We start from the raw sequence: 20960 nt of genomic DNA on the forward strand, positions 1-20960 counted from the left end.
TATGTGTAATGATTTTCGTCAGGCAGTTTTTGACTCTACTAAATACCCTTCCTGGTCGTCTGTTGTTTTGTGTTGGGGCCATCTGGAGGTACAAAGCTGAACTACTGAAGAAAAATAAACGAGTATGTTGCAATAAATAAATAAATGAGTATGATTTATATTGGCTGCTTTTATATATATATATACATATATATATATATATATACAATAAATATTTTTAATGTTCATAGCATGAGCCCAATTAAAATATTTCTAATGCTGATTCTGAGCCCATTACCCTCTAACCACACATTTCTAAAGCCTTTTTGGTCATTCCTTGCATTTTCCCCTGTTATTTATTCAGAGGACTTATCTGTTATTTTTTTCTATAAATTTATTTATAATATAGAGAATTAGCTAAATATTTCAATCCCTTCTTGTTGGTGCATTGAATAAAAATCCGACGAGGAAACCCTAGTTTTTTAGTACGTTGAAAATTATATAAAATACAGTGGAATCAGCCAATAAAACATCCATTATATGCTTCTAAACATTACATTTATTGTTACTAATAATACATATTTTTGTATACCTTTAAGAAGGTTTAGTGAGAGAGGCAAGGGATCTTTTATTGTTTTACTTGTTATGTGCCTTTTTTTTTTAATTCACAATAGCACCCATAAAAGATTACTTTCAGGGATAAGAAGTCAACAGAAAAAGATTATACAGTTGACAAAAACAAAACTATTTGAAACTTGCATTTGCAATAAAGATACATTCAACATTAATGCAAAACACATTTCTAGGTGTATAACTCTTTGTCAAATGTCTATAGTGTCACAAGCTTACATTTACTTCACACCTAATCGCACAAGCTATACTTTTAGTTATTATGCATCCAAAGGCACGGGACACATGGACAGACAAACCAAATTTAATGCATAGAAGCATATCTGCGATAGAACAACACAGTCCCCTCTGTTGGAGTAGAAGGAGGTCGGCTTGATGTAAGCCCAGTCAAAGTTCTGCAGGTTCAGTGACCTCTGACAGTGCCGTTCACTAAGGGTAACCAGGGCACGCACCATGGAGTATTTGGCTGAGGAGCTGGTGGCGTTCACACAACGCACCTTATCGAAGTGCAACAGGAAACAGGGGTCATCCTGGAGCCAAAGGAATGAAAAAAAAGAAAAGAATACAATTTTATTTGTGTCTAAGGTATAAAATCTTGCACATTCATTTCAGTTAGAGGGCTTATTGTAGACACTAAAATATCCAAATATCTTTAGTTTATTATGTATTCTATTTAGTCATCAAAGATGGTTGATATTCCCATTGTGCAGTGGTGTATATAAAGTCGTTCAAACTATCACCACCTGGAGCAGCTATAACAATAACATGCTGCTTACAAACTGATGCTTCAATATTATTCATCTGGTGATGTGATAAATAGTTGAATAATTTGTACAATTACACTCCAACATTTGCTTTCAAGACGCACACATTTGCATGGGATGATAGTGTTGTTTTCTCTTTCAAGGTAACATTTTGGACTGTGCTGACAGGTCATCATTGTAAATGAGAATTGGTTCTCAATTGATTTTACCTGGTTAAATAAAGGTCATATATAGACAGACCAAATCGGCAATTTTACTTTAATACTTTAATTAAATTCTGCTGCTAATACTTATGTACTTTTACTTAAGTATGATTATTTTTACTGATAATAGAGTATTTTTACATTGTAGTGTTGATGCTTTCACAAAAGTAAAGGATCTGAAATTCTTCTTCCGCCACTGCTCTTTGGGTCTAAACAAAACACCAGTAGAGTAACAAGAGGTAGAAAAACTGACTTATTAACTAACAAATAATAATTGATTAGATTTGAATTAAAAGACAAATGTATTCATTTCATTTTTCAGTAAATGGAGCAAATGATGCAATTTTATCAAAAAATATCATCTCATAATTAAATTTAAACTACTGCTCATAAAGGAACAGATTGTCTCCATCAATACAAAATTTGACAATAAAAAACAATGGAAACGGAAATAAAACTTGGTTAATTACCACATCTGGGTCTCGTCCATCCACCAAAGTCAAGTCCTCCAGGGACCAGTTCTCTGTCCTCCTGTAGCACTCATGTATGCTGGAGCGTTTGGTGTGGGACTTCTTGGATCCAGATTTTAGGGACTTCTTAGACATTTTACATTGCACGATGCATAACTGCACCACTTTGTTTTTTTCAACTACAGGATGGAAAACAACATATACTGTTAATAGGTGCAGTGCAGGACCAGGCTTTTAATCTGCAGTAACAGTAACAGTAGAATACTTGGAAAAGAATAATTTCAAGCCTTACAGACATTTCTTTTACAGCCTCTGTACAAGCAAACTTTTGTAATCATTAGAAATATACATTTTATAATCAGAGCAGGATCTGCAACTGTAAATGATCGAGCATACATTCATCCTCAAAAAACATACTTTTACTTTTAGCCAACATGAAAGCTGTTTACCTGAGACACAGAGAAAATGTCTTCCCTGCGACGGCTCTTCAATCTCAATAAACTCCACTAGTTTCTGTTTTGCAGGTCGGAATAAAACTCTCTGCATCTCCTCCCTCAGAAGAGACGACATCAGAGAGGAAGAGAAAAATCAAAGCGTCACAAAAAAAACCCAGAAACAGCAAGAGAGAAGGAAAAAGACAGTGACAACAGATGAGAAAAGCTAAGAAAGAAATGAGATGTGACAGATATTAGCAAGATCGTGACAGTGGAGGAGAACCCCTAAATCTGTCAGCGGTGGTGGAGAGGGAGGTGGTGATGTTTCCTCCTGTCAGACCTCGTGAAAGTATGTGCTAGTGGGTTGATTGTGTGAAATGTACTCTTACCACACACACACACACACACACACACACACACACACACACACACACACACACACACGGTCGACTCAGTGTCAGGTTTGATGATCCATGTCCATGAAGCACTGCTCTCACACAAATTTGCCCATGAGGGACTCAGTAGAAAGGGGGCAATTAAAGACCAATCTCTTCATCATTTCACATTTTTATTGCTTCAATTAAGATCCATTATGATGTCATGAAGGTTTCCTGCAAATATAGATTTCACTTTTGCTTCTTTGTTAAAGTGTGTCTTATACACAAACATAAATACACTTTACTGGTATTGTTCCGCTCCCAACACACACTGACGGTCCTTTCTTTCTTGTTGTGGTCTTTCTGTCTGTCCTCCGCTCACTCACATAAAGGCATTGATATATATTATGGCACCGCGCCCACTGTTTGTCCGTGATTAAATGATTGTTGTGTGGGAAAAGGATGTCCCACAGCACTTTGCATGTTTTCCATTACTCTGTAGTAATTCAATTTCTGAGAATAGGTAAAAGTAGGGTGGCGCACTTATATAAAGGGAGGTAGTATTTTTAGCACATAAAGGAAGCTACACTTCTTTAGTGATCATGGCTCCACAAGATAATTTGCTCGATGTGCTGACAGACATAGAGAACATGTAACATGCAATTGAGCATGTTTTTAAAGTTCCATAGAGGCTTATCAAAAGAGTGTGGGAGGATTTTTCTATTAGCAAAATCACCCCAGAATGACCCAGACCAAAGCACTGATTTGATTTGTTTGCAGGAAAGAGTGTGGCTCCATTGGATCTGTCACATTTGTGAAAACAATGATGGCTCGTTCCACTGCTAAGTGCTTTATTGTGGTTGTTGTTGATGTTTTTTGTGGGTGATCACTTGAAAAGCTTTTTGCCTCTGAGATGGAAAGATGAGCAGATGGGCAGGAAGTAGGGACGAGAGGAAATGTACAAGTGTTGGATCTTATGAATAACACATGAGGTGTATTGTACTTAATTATCATGACTTTATCCTAGTACTGTCATATGCATTGAAAGGATTTTCATTTGCACAATAAATGGAGAAATTCGGGAATCATCCCAGAATCCCATGGAGCAGTTTTAGTGTCTGATGAAATACACAAGAATAAAGGACGCAATGATTTCATGTTTGTGTTTAATGGAAATGGTATGCAGTGTTGGAGGAAGTATTTGGATCCTTTAGTTAAGTAAAAGTACCAATACAGCAATGTAAAAATAGTCCATGGTAAATACAAGTCCTGAATGAAAAACAAGGCTTTACATAATTCTCAGCAAAATGTAGTCAAAGTATTAAAGTAGAAGTAGTGGTTTGGTCCCTCTCGCTGATAAATTATTATGACATTATTAGATTATTTATATTGAAGCATCAGTGTATAAGCAACATGTTATTGCTGTAACTGCTGCAGTTGGAGACAGTTTGGATTACATTTTATTCAGTTTCAATAACAGGGACAGCAGATAAATCTGAGGGGTTGTCAGATGATTACTGAGACAAAAGAAGAAAAAACAAAGTTCTGATCCACAAATCTGTTTTCTGTTTTTGGACTTTTTCTCTCTTCTTTGAGTTTTGCTGAAATATTGGATCATTTGACCCTTTATTGAAATGAAACCATGTTGGAAGTTTAGAAGGAAAAATCCCTATTTGGTAGAGCTGTAAACAACTCATAAACATCTGAAATGTGAGCCTGACTACACACTGCTGTTTGCGAGATGTCGGATGCTGAAAAGGTTGGAAACCACTGGTTTAATCTTTCACAGTGTGCTCACAGGTATAAATCGAATGGTAATACTCAAGTAAAGCACAATTACCTCAAAATTCCATTAAGTAAAGTACGTAAGTAAATGTACTTAGTTACTTTCCACAACAACAGTTATTAGTTAATATGGGTGGAGTTTAGAACAGGCATGAATGCATGATTAAAGAGGATGACGAGATGGTGAGTAGAGAGAAAATATGTGTGTCGCTGGAAGCCTGGAGGAAGTTAATGAGGGAAGATGGACATGCTGAAAAAGAAAGTCAAGAACTAACAAGATGTATGATAAAGTTATCAAGAAACCCAAGACGTGATTGGTGCAGACAAAATTTTGTGGGAAAATTTAGCGATGGAAAAAGCAGGAAGCAAAAGAAGAAAGCAATGATGGAAGATCTTACGTAAAGGGATCACAGAAGGTGAACATGAAAAAGAGACCGGATGGTGGAGAAGAATTGAAGCATTAATAATACAGATTATGCAGGAAGGGGTGCCGAGTGATGGAAAGATGAGAAAAGGAGAGAACATAATAAACATAGAAAATGGGGAGAATCCTTAAGAAGCAGATAAGGACGAATCTGAACAAACCACATGAGAAGTGAAAATGATGACAGCGAGAAGAAGAAAAGTGAGAGAGCCAATGGAGTTCACACAAAGGATAAGAGTGATGATAGAAATAAAAAGTGGAGAGAAAGACTGAGAAGCAGCACATCTCTAATGAGCCCAAATAGGAAGGAAGAGCTAATGAGGTTGGACTGTTAGTAACAGTAAACTAAGAGAGGTAAAGAAAACTGTTGTTTTGTGCACAAGCCTGAGACTGCAATTACAAGTGTGCCCGTGAGAAAACTGGGTCACTGGCTCCAAGTCCTGCTGATTTTATGGATTCTATTTGATACATTTGAATGTAATTATACATTATTTTGTTCTGCTTTCTGTAGTACAGCCTTTTTTTTTGTTTTTTTAGTTCATTTCATATAATCTTTTGCTCTTTTGTGGGATTGTAGATTGATTTAGTGATTGCTTGCATCGTGGGGCCATTATTATTATTAGAAAATTATACCATTTCAATGACTGTCATGACTTATTATACGATGTCATATTTAACCTCAAGCTTTAGTCAGGCCGTTAGAGGACAGAGGTAAAGACAGTCATGTTGAATGCAGTGAGCTCAGAGAGATCTGCTAAGCAGTGACTTGTAGTTAATACAAAAAACACACAGCAGCCATTTTTTATGACATGACACAAAAATGTAAGTTTGTCTGTAAACAGGCAGCATAAAAAAACCCACACATGGTTTCATTGGTTGTAATGTCTAAATGAGAAATCTGTATTTGAGATGTTTGGGGAAGACAACAGCAATATCTTTCATTACTATTATATTTTCTACAGGTGGCAGTGATGTGACAAAAGAAGAACAAGAAAGTTGTGTGTGGGGGGGATAGGGAGGGAGGCGCGTTAATGTGCACAAACTGTTTGACACCCATGTAAATATACACACAAAATGTTGTGATTTCAATGACTTTCAGTGGACTTCTTTTGTGAAAACGGTTGCTGGCTGCACAGCATTTCAAATGCTACAAATGATGTACGGTGTGGATGACCTTCAACTGCTGTCATGTACTAGCATTGCTACAGTTAACATGGGAATTCCTGGGTTTATTAAATATTACACATAGTACAGGAAAGTTTTGCTTTTAACCTTTGAATTCAGAACCGGTAGGACTAGTAAACTCACCTGTGATATTTCTGGATTAACCTTGCCACGGTTGCTTGGAGATCCATTTAAAATGAACATCTAATTACATATCATGCCTCACAAAAGTTTTTCCTTATGCCAAAATGAACCACGTTATGAAGTTAGGGGAACCTCGACACAATCTAGTTACAACGTCATGGCGTGCAAAGCTTGTGATTGGATGTCGATAAAAAAGGGGGAACCCCTTGCTATCAGGCAGGGCCATCCCTACCCTGCTCTCTGCACCCTTCTGGCGACCATCCAATGTCACAGTCCCAGTCCGTTTACTGCAACCCGATCTGTAATTCCCCAAATAACGCATATCACTCTTATTGTGAACATTTTCAAATTGGGCGACAGTACAACTTTTAAGACTGAGAATTATGAAAGCACGTTCATAATATACGAATTGATCGGATATCTGTGACAACCATCCTGGATAGTGTCGCGTTTTAAATGCATCCATTTGAAAGCCGGGGCGCAGAATCGCTACCTTTCGCTTGTATTCTCTGTCACAAAACAAACTTGGTGGCACTGACATGTGGGCCAGTCCGACGGGAAAAGTCACCAAAAAAACGCGGAGTCATTTCCCCTTCGTGGATCACTCAGCATTTCTCTCCGTTTTGCTGCTACTGTACCTGCAAAATAGTGCGCCCTACTGTCTCTATTGCGCATGACTGTACGTCGTAATATGAAGTAGGCCTCCTGTTTTTCTCCCCAACCCGGAGTCCTCCTGGCCCCCACCGCCTCGATGCAACGTTCAAGTTAGCAAAACACGGAGGCAGCTGTCGATTATTCGTGAAGGTAAGGGTTGGTTTTTTTTTTTTTTTTTTTTTTTTTTTTTTTTAATGCGCATTCAAAGCAGGCGGTGGTCGCAGATTGTGAAATGGCACGACCGTCGCGGTTTCGTAAACGGTTGTTTTTTTTGTTGTTGTTTTTTTTTTTTTTTTTTTTTTTTTTGGCGTGCGGAAGCGGTCGGACTGCAGCGCAGGCTTCGGGACTGTTTCCGCACGCTCGAGGGAGAGCAAGGCCCAGTGACCCACATTCTATGCAGCCAGTGTCTATGTGTACGAGTGGGCGAGCGCGTGCGCGGTGTCCTCGCTAAAGCGCGCGCGCGTGTGCGCGCGTGTGTGTTTGTGTGTGTGTGTGTGTGCGTACGCACGCGTGTGCCCGGTCCACCGTGTGTATGTGTGTACATACATACATACATACATCTGCCGCGAGAAAAATGTTTCCACCGTCGCTGATTTTAGGCATTTCTCCGCCGCCGACGTTCGTGTTTTTGTCGGCTTTTGTCGAGGACTTTGCCCCGCGCGGATGTTTAGGCTCGGTCCGTCTCGCGGTGTTTTGAGGACCGACGGTAATATTTTCAGAGATTATTTCGTCTTCAATGTCAGTTGTTGCGTGACAGTTTCGGGCTGAGCGCCAGCTCTCCGTGATTAGACGCTGATTTTTTTTTTTCTTTTTTTTTTTTCCTTTCGTTTAATTTCACGAGCGTGAAACGTGTTGCCTGTCATAACTGTGTCATTCAGCATTCGTGAGTGCAGCGGGAGGAAATGGGGGCAAAGCAGGAGCATTTAATCTCTGGAGTTAAATGGGCAGTTTTTCCGGTAGCGAGCTTAGTTAGCCTGCTAGGTAGCTAAATGGGTTGCTTCTCTTTCGGTTGTATAACGAAACACCTGTGGCACTAAAGGTGTATTAAATGTTACCGTGTCGTGTCCTGGAGCTCATGTCGACACTGCACTACATTGCCTGCATTCGGCCATGTTGTTAACAATGACAGTTTATTCATTGGCGTTGGTGTACAGCCTCTTCTTCGCCCGATGGAGAAGCCCAGTCTGATGAGGCTTCAATTTATTGGCCATCAGAAAAACAAAGAGTCCTCAAAATTGGCTCAATAACAAAGAGGATCTAGCAGGGAGATAAGTGTTGTCTGCAGGTCTCACTGGGGCCACTATGACCTTCCTGCCTTTCGGTAAAAAAAAAAAAAAAATCATCCTCGATAGGGTTCATAGAAAAACAATGTGATCCAAGTGGTGACATTCCCGAATTCATTTGCAATGTTTGGATGATTTCAGTGTGGTTAATGGTATTTTAGTGCTGTTGATCATATACAAAAAAAACTGAGGATTGTTTATTTATTGTTTATGGCTTGTTGTGCATGTTTATGAATTGATAGAGATTTATTTGCCGATTGACAAACTAATTGGCAGATTTAGATTGAAATAATCATGTGTTGCCGCTCAAAGTGTTTTGTGATAGTGGAGGAGTTGGAACAATTTGTCTTTTTTTTTTTATTATTGGAAAAAATGCTGAAATTCTCTTAAATGTGGACATTTTCTAGTTCCTTTAGTCCTCCATGATAATAAACAGAATATCTTTTGATTGTAAACTGTTGGTTGGGATAAAACAAAACATTTTAGGCTGCATCTGGGATTTAGTTGACATTTTTCAAACTTTTCTTAAATTGTAAAGAGCAAACAGCTAATTAATTGCTTATTTAAAAAAAAATAATAATAATTAGCTGCAGCTCCAATGTGATTACCTTTTAATTTGTTTTACTGTTTGTTGGACAAACATTTTTTTTTTCTCCTATCATATACTGATGAATTCAAGTCATTTCAGTTTTTTTGGGCATTTACAACAAAAGTTGCCCAAAGTGTATGAATATATTTTGTCTTTATTATGCAAGCAAAAAAAAAAAAAACAGTTTTGAGATCAAATTCCTTACACTGCAATCCAAAACAAAATTTTTATGTTAAAGTATATGAACTAAGAATAAAATTATTTGCTTTGCAAACAAATTTGCTCTTTTAGTGTTGTTAGTTTTGGTTACAGAATTCAGAAATGTGCTTATGAAACTAGACTATTTTTGTGGTACAAGGTGAGGCAAAAACAATTGGTTTTGAAACTAAAACTTTTGGTTACAAGTTGAGTTGGATGTAATGGATGGGACATCCGCTGATGGATGAGACAGGAGTTTCTATTGGTGGGTTTGACTTCGATACACAGCATCTCGCATATCTGGCGCGAACAGTGATAGTAAAGTTTAGCATTAAAATAAGATTTGGCATTGAAAAACAAAACAGGGAATTGAAAAAGGAATTATTGGCACTGAAACACTTGCAGGTAAAAAAGGTGTATTGGCACTGAAAGTATTGGTGTTCCAAAAAACTGTCCCTGAAAAGTAAAATGCAATCATTAAAAAAAATTATAATTATAATCTCAATATCTTATTTTATTTTGATGTTTTTTGAATTACGATGTGCTTTTCAGTGTACATTTTCATCTTTTTTCTTCATGTTTGTCTGATTTCAGGGATGTTTTTGTTTTATTGTCACAGGTTTCAATGCCAATCTTTTGTTTTTCAGTTTCAACTTTCTGTCACTGTTTTGGCATGAAGAGGAAGAGTCTAAGGGGAGGGGCAAGGGATGTGGGATTTACCCACAATTCACATATAATTAGCATATTAAGTAGGGTGTCACTCTTCCTGAACCTGACCTCCAGTCAGAAGTAGATTGTCATGGGCATGACCCCGTATCCTGCAGATGGCTTCCACCAGTTCACCTACAACTCCCAAAGTGCAAACGAGTCTTTTTCTTTCTGCCGTTGTTTTTCTACATAGCACCGGGTTAGAGTTAACGTTTAACCGACGTTATGCTGATTGGCTGAGGGCCGGCTTGAACCTTTTTATATACAGTCTATGGCTGGTCAATCGCTGATTTGGCTAACTAAATTGGGAGTTGTAGGTGAACTGGTTATGCTTTTCATTAGTGTGCAAACATATGGGAGTCCCACGCTCTTGCCCCTCCTCTCCAACCCCTCCTCTCCAACCAAACAGCGACAGAAAGTTGAAACTGAAAAAGGAAAAGTTTTAAACCTGTGACATTATAAAAATTCTGAATTTTAAAAATGTGTAGATTGACGTAGAAAAACACATCGTAAGGCAAAAAATAATATCAACATAAAATAATATTTTTTTCACGATTTTGTTTTATTTCTCAGGGAAAGTTTTTTTTTTTTTCCAATGCCAATAGTTGTTTCAGTGCCAATACACATTTTTCACCTGCAAGTGTTTCAATACCAATGATTCCTTTTTCAGTTCCAGGATTTGTTTTTCAATGCCAAATCTTATTTTTTAATGCCAAACGTTACTGTCACTGTTCTTGTCCCGTATGTGTGTACAGTCACGCTGTGGATCTAAATTTCTGTTTCATTCCATGTTTTCCTCTAGAATTTTCCGACACTGTAAACAGTGAATGCAGGCCCAATGGCATGTTCACAAACATGCCATTGGGCCTGCATTCATTGTGGGTTCTTTATGTTGCAGGTGAGGTGTGGCTCACACATGAAGATTTGTTAGTGCCTGGAAGGCAACATCCCAAACAGCCAGTTTTGCCAGCAAGAGACATTCCAGAGTAAGTTTAAAGAAAAAGAAAAAAGAGTTTCTGAGGTACAAATATTTAAGCATTGTGATTTATTTATTTTCTTGCTGCACTGATGTATTTTCTTCACTCTTTGAAGATTTTGTGGCACATTAATCTAGAATTCCTGGAGCTTAATTAATAAGATATATCTGGTTATTTATTAGTAAGTTTAGAATTCCTATACTTGTACTAAAGCAGTCGCTAACGGTATTAATTGAAACAGAAAAGTTGTTGATGCTTGTTTGATTTATCCGTAAAGGTGACCTACTGTTGTGGCTGGTGATCTTTTGGGACAACAACATTATAATACCATTAGTTTTGTTATGCTGAGGTCTGCATCTCAATATAAAATACAAACTTATAAGAAAATATGAAACACATTTTTGAGATTTTCTTGTGTTAATGAAGGTTTCACCCAAGAAAGCTTTTTTTTTTTCTATAAAGACTTTTATACTTTTTTTTTTTTTAGCCTTTGAAAATTGTAATTTGTTGTCTGCAGTTGCAAATACACTTCTCACGATCCTGTGGGCAGCAGTAAAGATGGAAAATTACTAAAAGCTCTACTCAAACTGACCTGTTGAGCCACCCTAACCTCCATGTTTCCGCTCTGATGTCTTCCACAGGTTTGGTTGATCACCATGTCTTTCCCACGGTTTGGTGCCCCCTCGTGACCCCAATGACCTCAACACCACTTTTGACCATAGAGTCCGCTCTGACCTCAAACCCTTCCTACAACCCGAGAAAAGACATTAACTGACCGCGTGCAAAAGCTGCAGTGGGGTGAGAAGTGACTACACAGACACACACAGAGCCATGTTGTGATAAACTTCAAGTATATCAGAGTGTATGTAATATGCTACTCTTCAGGAAGTGTAAAATTGAAAGTTGGCTCATCCTTTTTATATTTGTAAATCTAATTATGTTGTATTTAGATGCATGTTTTCTGGCAGTTGTTTAGCTATTATAATGTTTTACTGGCCACAAATATGGAACGCTAATAATTGTAATTAGTGTTGGAGAGTGACACGCTGACACAGATGACATTAAGTTTACAGTTCTATAGACTTGGCCAGTTCTTATTTTAGAAAAAAAAAAAAAATTCTGAGCCAGTTTAGCAGATAGAAAAGAAAGAATATTTTCAGGCTTTTACAGATGTGCGTTGTGACAGGCAATTCACATGTTTTTAGCTCACTGAATTGTTTGTAATTTGTAATATAACTGGCAGTTAAACTGATATGGCACTTTTTATTTGGTCTCTTCAGGCGGTCTTCCAAATGCCTACCTCACGCCTAAAGAACAAGTCACTGCAGCCACAGCCCTGATCAGCAGCCATCATGACATCAAGCATAGGGTGGGTATGCTTCCACACACACTCAAAAGATGTCATGGACACTGCATATACATATGTACTATAGAAACATGTGGAAACTGTCCAGATATGTTTACAAAAACATTAAAGCCAGTGCTACAAATTATTATGATTAATTCTATCCCACTAATATTATTATTTCAGTGTCTATTTCCATTTCTTGTGTTTGTTTGTTTTGTTTGCATGAAAATTAAATTCCAATTTAAAGATTAAGTAGCAGCCCTTCCAGATATTATCCATCCATTAGAATGAAATTATTTTGACCTAGGGTAAATTAAGCGTAGGCAAGAAGACACTCGATGTGCTTAACCTTCATGGCAAGCACAACACATTCCTTCTCCCTCTCTCTCTCTCTGTCTCACTCTTTTTTTGTGTGACCCAAAAATAAACCTCCTGGCATGTAGAGTAGGAATCCTCATTAGCCAACATCCATCGTTAGCTATTATTAACAATGCAGATCTGCTTTCAAGCTGCCAACAAATGTGCACAGATGGGAAAACAAAGTGAGTTGGAAAAACTCTGAAAACATTTAAATATTTGTTTCCCTCCTTTAGGGATGATTGTAGCATCTTTGATGGGTTGATGGAAGAAGATGAAAAGGACAAAGCAAAACGGTAAGCGAGATATAAAGATGAGCACTTTGGAGAGTTGGGTAAAATGTGCAAACCATATTAATTAAAGATGAGCTTGAGTAAGTGTTTTGCTCCTGCTGAAAATACACTACGTCAAAGCTGACTTTCACTACAGCCACACTGTCTTTACTTTAACATTTCCAGGGTCACAGGACAAAGGTGTCCTTAGTCAGGGTTGTTGTTTCAAAAAGTGATTCTGGACAAAAAAACAACAACAGATCCTCTAAAGTCAAAACACTGTGACGACGTAATCTTTACAATCTAACTTATAACTGGTTTGGATTGTAGTGTGTCCCGTAACAAGTCAGAGAAGAAACGGAGAGACCAGTTCAATGTCCTCATCAAGGAACTCGGCACAATGTTGCCTGGCAACACCAGGAAGATGGACAAGTCCACCATCCTGCAGAAAAGCATCGACTTCCTGTGTAAACACAAAGGTCAGAGCTTTATACCACCCTCACCTCACTTCCTGTGTTTATGTTACACATTTCTGGTTCTCTTTTTAGGTTTATCATTCCTTTTTATACACACTGCTATCAGGGCTTGTTTTAGCCTCATCTCTTGAGCTTAAAACATGTTTCTTACACTTTTTTTGAGACATTGCTACTGGAAATATACAGTGTATATGTGTAAATACTCTATAACTGATTTAAACCTTTTGACCGTGTAATGTTGACTTAATGGTTAATAATTGTGCCATACTTGAATGACTGAGCTTTTTACTAATTTGACCTATTATAAATACTAAGATTCTTCCATGCGGAAATGTGTAATCACTGCACATGGGCTAATATTTCTTTTAATGCCAGCTGTTATCATTGCCGTGCAAGATGACTGAAAATCAGCTGCCAGTTATCCAGTCTTCTATTTAAATGTCGTTTTCACTTGTTTTTAGTTTTTTTTACCAGTTGATCTGTATTCCCTCCATGCTTATTGTGTTTGTTTGTTTTTGTGTTGCCTTTTTTATGTGCTGTCTACTCATCATATTTTCCTCACTTGGCCTTTTCCTGGAATTATTTTGTCCTCTTTATATTCTAATATGTTCTCTCCTCTCTTCAGAAATCGCAGCCCAGTCAGAGTCGAGTGAGATCAGGCAGGACTGGAAGCCTCCATTTCTTAGCAATGAGGAGTTCACCCAGCTCATGCTGGAGGTCAGAAATCTCACATTTTCTGCTGTAATCCTGCCTGTTATGTGACAACATAGGTGCTATATCTACTGTCATGTTAATGCTGTGGTAGAGTTTTCATATCCGTGTCCCCTCAACAGAAATTCATAACATTTCTGTAATTTAAAATGACAGTTTCATCCAAACGGTTTCAACTTCTCTTTTTGTTGAATTACAATTTTAAATCTGTGCTGATTTAAACAAATCCCAACTCAAGCCAGCCTTAATTCTTTGCTAGTGAACAGTTTTCAATCTGCTCTCTCTGCCTCCTTTATCAGGCTCTGGATGGATTCTTTATAGCAATAATGACTGATGGGAACATCCTCTACATCTCTGAGAGTGTCACCTCATTACTAGAACACCTGCCGGTGAGTAACACTCTTTTGTTTCTCTCGTCTGCTATGTATTAGTCATCCACTGTATTCTACAACGAGCTTTCAACAGGATTTATTTTTATGTGATTAAACATGTCAGAATGACCTGTATTTGCAAAGAAGAAAAAAGGCATTGACCTCTCACCTTATGTCCGTTTGTGTTTCCCAGGCGGACTTAGTGGACCAGAACCTGTTAAACTTCCTGCCTATTGGGGAACACTCCGAAGTGTACAAGGCGCTTTCCACACACCCCTCCGACCCAGAGAGCCTGAGCTCTGATTACCTAAAGAGTGAGTAACACCCACTCATTTTGTACCATACTTCCTGGTGGTTGAATGGGATTTCCTCCATATATTTTTTATGTTTGGGCCATAATATCCAAAGAGACAAAACAGGACTACTTAAAACATTAATAAATGTATTCCTCTAAATTTAACAAAACAGTGTATACAGGCATATCATTGGAGAAAAAAAACAAAAAAAACATTCAAAAATGTCAACACCGTTTAAAGTTGAACAAGTACATTTTTCTTTGAAGGTCAATCTTATTTTAAGTTTTATCTTCCGGGACTGGAACAGCTGAATAGCAAAGAACAACTATTAACTCGTAGTGTTGCCCCACAAAAGTCTAAAAAGTCTTCTGGTTTTTTGAATTATTTTTGGACGACAACATCACTGTTTTGTCTTGATTTTCAGCGCTATGAAACATTTTTGAACACACGAACAAAGATTTTACTGCTTCAAAGAAATGTTTTAGTAATTTGTTTTTTATGTGCATTTGTTTCTCCAGGTAAGAATCACATGGAGTTCTGCTGTCATATGCTGCGAGGGGCCATTGACCCCAAAGAACCTCCTGTTTATGAATATGTTAAGTTCATCGGCAACTTCAAGTCTCTCAATAATGGTATGTAACCAATCACATCCTAATGTTTTTTGTTTTTTTTACTTTTAGCCATTGAAAGAATGTTGCATGTTAAAACATTTTAGAACAACTGAACGGTGTAAAAACAATATTTTAATCTCTTAAAAATGTAAAGTAGTTTTATTTGTTATTTTGCAAAACAAGCTTGCATGTTTACAGATGCACCAATACAAAGGGACGTGAAAGTTTGCGTGTTAATTTGATTTTAAGTAAAACTTAATAAAAGTACATTTTACCATTATTTGACACCATTATAAACTAAACAATGCACCAATCTTTTTCAAAGTGTCATCAGTCTTCTTGGCATTGGTCATTGCATACTCTGCCCTCAGACCAGACAGATTGTTGGGTTACTTAACATCATCCCTGGTTCTTTGATAACTTCGTTCGGTGCTTCCCTGTGGGATTTGCCTCGGTGAGACCAACTACGGGAGCTCCAATGACATCACGTCTGTTAGTGACAGGCAGGTCGAGCCGTGCTCCCCTCCCCCACCCCCTCTCCATTAGGTCTGACTTGATGCACCTGTATTCAGCACTGCATGAGCCAGTGAGGGCTGTTCCACGTCTATCCTGTAAAAATGCAGAAATGCGTGAGGCGTGGTGCAGCTCACAGCTGTACAAATAACTTGCACTGACACTCCCCCGAACAGGGCCCACGATGTGGCCATGATCCTCGTAGAATGGGCTCTCAACCCTAAAGGAGGCTGAGATGTGGCCTCCCAAATCCAGTGGGATAATCTCTGGCGCGGCAGTGGTTTACCTTTTATGAGGAGTGGCCCAGGAAACAAACAGCTGATCAGTTTTCCTGAATTCTGTTGTTCTACTCGTGTAGACCTTCAGCGCACGCACAGGGCATAATGTGTTAAGCCTCTGGTCCTCCATTGTGAAAAATGGAGGGGGGTGGAAAGCACCAAGCTCCACTGTGGGACACCTGTACGATGAGTCCACCACCTTCGGCACAAAAGCTGCATTGGGCCGTAAACACACCTTAGTGAGCTCCGGGGAGAACTGCAACCAGGAAGGGTGGATGGACAAAGCCTGCAAGTCACTCACTCGCTTGGCTGCAGTTAGAGCCAAAAGCAGAGCAGTCTTAATTGACAGGAACTTCATCCCAACCACATTCATAGGCTTGAAAGGGTGGTGGGAGAGGTCGTCCAGCACCATTGACAGATCCCATAAAGACACCAGAGGCCTGGAGGCTGGGCGCTTGTGGCATGCACCTCTCATAAAATGGCAAACCAGAGGGTGCTGCCCCACAGATTTGTCACCAAAACCAACACGGCAAGCTGAAATTGCTGCCAAATAAACCTTCATTGTAATAAATGCCTTGCCTTTGTCCAGTAACGTCTGTAGAAAACAACACATCCACCACTGAAAACTGGAAGGGGAATAATATCCCTCACATCACACCGCTCCTCGAACACCTGACATTTACCACTGTAGAGAGCACGGGTGGAGGCTCTTGCAATCTGAGTGGTGTCAATGACCTCTGGAGGCAGGCCAGCAGCATTCAGCCCAGAGAGCTATGCACTCTGGGTGGGGATGGAAGGTTTCTCCCTGCGCTTGGGACTAAAGGTCCCTGCGAATGGGGAGAGGCCTTGGTTCTATCTGCCAGCAGCTGGATTATCTCTGCTATCCAGTGCTTGGATGGCCTTCAAGGAGCTATCAGGATCAGTGACAACCCCTGTTCCCTCACTCTGGCTGGAGTCGGGGAGATCAGGCCGAGAGGTGGGAAAGCAAACAGCAGGACATTTGGCCATGGGTGTGCCAGACCTGTGTCTGACGGAGAAGAACAGCCAGAAATGGTTGTTTTCCCGCGCGGTGAAGAGATCTACGGCAGCCTGGCCGTATCTCCGCTAGATCTTTTCCACCACCCGAGGGTGAAGTCGCCACTCTACAGTACAGCAGGTTCCCCCTGGACAGCAGGTCCGCTCCTCTGTTCAGAATTCCCCGGTACGCGAGTAGCTCGGAGTGACATAAGTCTTGTGCTGCTCCACACAATTATTTCCCGGGCCGACCTGCACGAGCACGGCTCGACCTGTCTGTCACGGACAGACGTGATGTCATTGGAGCTTCTGTAGTTGATCTCACCGAGGGGAATCCGGCGGGGAAGCACCGAAAGAAGTTATCAAAGAACCACACTATGGATTCCTTAACACTCAGAGTAAACAACTCTGTTCTTTGCAGTTGCAAATGTGACAAGGAATGGTCTGGCAGGAGTGTTACAGCGGTCCCTACAACCTGCCTTTGATGACCAGGTGTGCTTTGTGGCCACTGTCCGGCTGGCCAAACCTCAGTTTATTAAGGTATTGTCGAGACACTCTTTCATGAGTCATTATTTTGTCTTTTCTTTTTAATACACTGCTTCTCTAAACCTCTGTTGTTTTTTTGCTTTTATATTTACAGGAAATGTGTACAGTGGAGGAGCCCAATGAAGAATTCACCTCTAGGCACAGTTTAGAATGGAAATTCCTCTTCTTAGACCATAGGTAAACACTAAAATACACGTATTTAATAGCGATTTGCTTCTTAAGCAACACTCCACCTCCCTCCGCCCGCCCCTCCCAACACAGACACACACTGACACACATTCTTCTGACGTCTGATTAGGGTGGCTGTGTTTGATCATTTGTATATTTTTCCAGGAGAAACAATCTTGAAATATTTTCTCTTATCTTTGTATTTCAAAAATATCTCATCTGGCCTGTATGACCATTCTGAATGAATTACAATACTTTCAGTTTCCACTGTGATAAAACATTGTCTGACTCATCCTATTCAAGCAATGCATGACTATTGCATGTTTGCCCTCTTTTGATAGAATTCTACTTAAACCTAAGAGCATCCACTTGGCTAGGTCTGTGGTTCTTAACCTGGGGGTTGGAGGAACCTAAATACATTTGCATAAAATAAAATCATGCGAGTCATCCTGCGCAATAATGCCATCACATAAAACCCTATTCTGAGTGGGGATTTTTGCCTCTTCCTCATCTCAGCTGACCTGCTCTCACACATGCACAACATGAGTAATACAATTACTCACACACAGCATGAAACAGATTTGGTAGTATTAATAGTCCAACCATACGTCATACGTGCAAAAACAATTCACCAATAGGAGGCAGTACAAGCAATTTTTCACATGTCCCCTTTTCATCTTTAAACCCATTTGTTTTACATACCAATATGGTTCAAATTAGGTTAATTTCAACAGATGGTTATACAGGAGTGGCCAACAAAAGCTAACTGTATGCAATGATTGAATCTGATTAGCTATGTGCATGAAAATTAGTAGCAGCTCCTCTCTACCGATAGTATCTGTCCAGCAGCAGAGTGAGGACATGCTTTTTTTTTTTCTCTTTTCAGAGCCCCTCCAATCATAGGCTACCTGCCGTTTGAGGTTCTGGGTACATCAGGGTACGACTATTACCACGTGGACGACCTGGAGACGCTAGCCAAATGTCACGAACACTGTAAGGCCTCACATTTACTCATATTCAGCTCCAATATTCGTTGGAAAAGCCTTCCGCTGCCTGTTGTGTGTCACATCTTTTCATTGCTTCTCTCTCCTGTTAAGTGATGCAGTATGGTAAAGGGAAGTCATGCTACTACCGTTTCCTGACGAAAGGTCAGCAGTGGATCTGGCTGCAGACACATTACTACATCACCTATCACCAGTGGAACTCTCGACCAGAGTTTATCGTCTGCACACACACAGTAGTCAGGTAACACCAGCTCAATGCTGCTTCATCTGACCTTGTTTAATAGAGATATTGTTAACAATAAAAGGCTTTTGATTTATCTTTTATCTTTTTTTTTATATATATATATATATATATATATCCTTGGTGACACAACATTTTTTTTTATTATTTTGTCTCTCATGTGCACCACCTTCTTGCTTCTTTATTGGTTTTCTTTTTTGGTTTAAAATGCAGCTATGCAGAGGTGCGGGCAGAACAGCGCAGAGAACTGGGCATTGAGGAGTCTAATCCAGAAATCACTGTGGATAAGGTGAGAAATAACTTCCAGAAGTCGTCCATAGACATACGTTTTCATAAATGCACAATCCCATCAATAAAATGAACCGCAACAATCAAGTACGGGAGAGAAATTATTAAAAAATACTCTTGTTGAAATTGTTCCTTAAGACTTAATGTAATGAACGTGGATTATCAGATTGGCTAAGATTCTTTACTGATGATACATTAAAATAATATATTTAGCTTCAATAAAAGCCATCATATCATTAGATATTCTCAAATTAAAGCCTAGAGACTGGTTTTTAATGTAACCTGTCTCGTATAACAGTAAGTCAAAAGCCTGTTTCTGTGGTTATCCATTAACATCTCTCTGAGTTCCCACTGCCCATCAACATTTCTCTCCTTCCACACTGTCCACAAACCTGACAAACTGACTGTTGTTCTCTGAAGTTATCTTAGTGAAAGGAGCTTTCACTTTGGTCAAGGAAGACATCAAGAAAAGGAAAAACAAATTCATTGCAAATCAAACTTTGGGTGTAGTTTTACGAACAGATAATAATAGGATTGTAATGTTCCTTAAATAAATTGCCCTTTTTGTACGTTCATGTAACAGGACAGCAGGCTGAAGCACAAGTGTATTTACTCTGTCGGTAGTGGTTCATTCAGATTTCATATATTTTATGTTGAAGGATCCTTTCCTTATTTATCCCTCAGTCCTGCCATTTAAAGGTTTATTCTTTTTTTAAATTTTTTTTGTTTAAGTTGATTGTGAGAGTGGAAGAAAACATGAAATGTAAAGAGTAGGAGGAAAGAGAGTAGAGGAATCCCATGCATCAACGGTCCAGCCTGCCAGGAATCAAACCAGGGACTCACTGCTGATGGCATTTGTGGCCACATGGCTACAACATATATTTTTTTTTTACTTTACTTATCTTGGTAAGTTTTACTTTTCAGAGTCAGGACTCTGGCTCAGAGTCACAGCTCAATACGTCCAGCCTGAAGGAAGCTCTGGAGCGATTTGACCACAGCCGAACACCTTCAACTTCCTCCCGGAGTTCCCGCAAGTCCTCATCACATGTCTCTGACAACACTTGCACTTGTAAGGACAAAACATAGTTACATATACGTGCATAATAATTAATAGTTATAGACTGACGTCTACTGTAACTGTTCTGGAGCTAAATGGGATGACAAAGCCCTGTTGTGACGATATGATATTGTCAGCAGGGTCTGAATTGGACTCATCAAAGATTTTGTCTCTGCAGCAACAGCTTCCAAGCTGCACATGGACACGGCCACGCCTCCTCGGCAATCGTTGGCCTCCACCATGGAGATGACGTCACAGCGCCGTTCATCCATCAGCAGCCAGGTGAGACATTATTGGCCAAAAACAGTCCATTTGCAAACTATAAATTTCTGTTTTAACAACAAAATGTTTGGGCCATGATTAACACAAACAGAGATTAAATTTAAATCAGACTGCCACAGAAAATACAAAGCATCTGCTGATGTTTAGAGGTGGAAGACCTCAAGCAGTCAATGACTACAAAGGATTTCCCACCAAATATATGACAATTTTGTTTGATGTCATGTGTATCTGTTAAGTTACTTTTAAACCCCTAAACGTTTTGACAAAATGGCAACAATTTTCAAAAGTTATTTCTATACTGATGTAAACAAACATAAGTAGCTACCCAAATACTTACATACTGT

At 39.2% G+C, this 20960-nt stretch overlaps 2 protein-coding genes across 11 annotated transcripts in view; one reads left to right on the forward strand and one right to left on the reverse strand.

Annotated features, from left to right (window-relative positions):
• Positions 1–7666, reverse strand: exoc1l (exocyst complex component 1 like). Of its 6 annotated transcripts, none has more exons than XM_069166671.1 (4): positions 7587–7666; positions 2496–2599; positions 2047–2225; positions 1–1139 (listed from the first exon to the last, which is right to left on the reverse strand). In XM_069166671.1, coding segments are annotated over exons 1-4 (555 nt in total). In that variant the 5' UTR covers positions 7589–7666; the 3' UTR covers positions 1–869. The 6 variants fall into 6 exon arrangements, with proteins under 6 accessions (XP_069022772.1, XP_069022771.1, XP_069022774.1 ...); XM_069166670.1 differs by having other exon boundaries at positions 2496–2559; positions 7587–7631; XM_069166673.1 differs by lacking the exon at positions 7587–7666 and adding an exon at positions 6868–6957.
• clockb (clock circadian regulator b) overlaps positions 7063–20960 on the forward strand; it is a 22313-nt gene continuing 8415 nt past the window's right edge. For 2 of the 5 annotated variants that reach the window (XM_069166661.1, XM_069166666.1), the window contains exons 1-17: positions 7645–7734; positions 10705–10792; positions 11425–11581; positions 12064–12152; positions 12725–12784; positions 13091–13239; positions 13862–13953; positions 14247–14336; positions 14512–14632; positions 15133–15246; positions 17452–17570; positions 17671–17753; positions 18631–18737; positions 18842–18989; positions 19203–19278; positions 20202–20346; positions 20513–20616. In XM_069166661.1, coding sequence (XP_069022762.1) covers positions 12136–12152; positions 12725–12784; positions 13091–13239; positions 13862–13953; positions 14247–14336; positions 14512–14632; positions 15133–15246; positions 17452–17570; positions 17671–17753; positions 18631–18737; positions 18842–18989; positions 19203–19278; positions 20202–20346; positions 20513–20616 — 1425 coding nt within the window. In that variant the 5' untranslated portion in view covers positions 7645–7734; positions 10705–10792; positions 11425–11581; positions 12064–12135. Of the gene's footprint in view, positions 7179–7644; positions 7735–8053; positions 9364–10704; positions 10793–11424; positions 11582–12063; positions 12153–12724; positions 12785–13090; positions 13240–13861; positions 13954–14246; positions 14337–14511; positions 14633–15132; positions 15247–17451; positions 17571–17670; positions 17754–18630; positions 18738–18841; positions 18990–19202; positions 19279–20201; positions 20347–20512; positions 20617–20960 lie in introns of those variants that run through there. The other 3 variants (XM_069166664.1, XM_069166663.1, XM_069166665.1) reach the window with 3 other exon arrangements.

The sequence above is a fragment of the Embiotoca jacksoni genome, unplaced genomic scaffold (assembly GCF_022577435.1).
Source record: "Embiotoca jacksoni isolate LCO1_2020_lvr unplaced genomic scaffold, fEmbJac1.0.p SCAF_4, whole genome shotgun sequence".
NCBI lineage: Eukaryota > Metazoa > Chordata > Actinopteri > Embiotocidae > Embiotoca > Embiotoca jacksoni.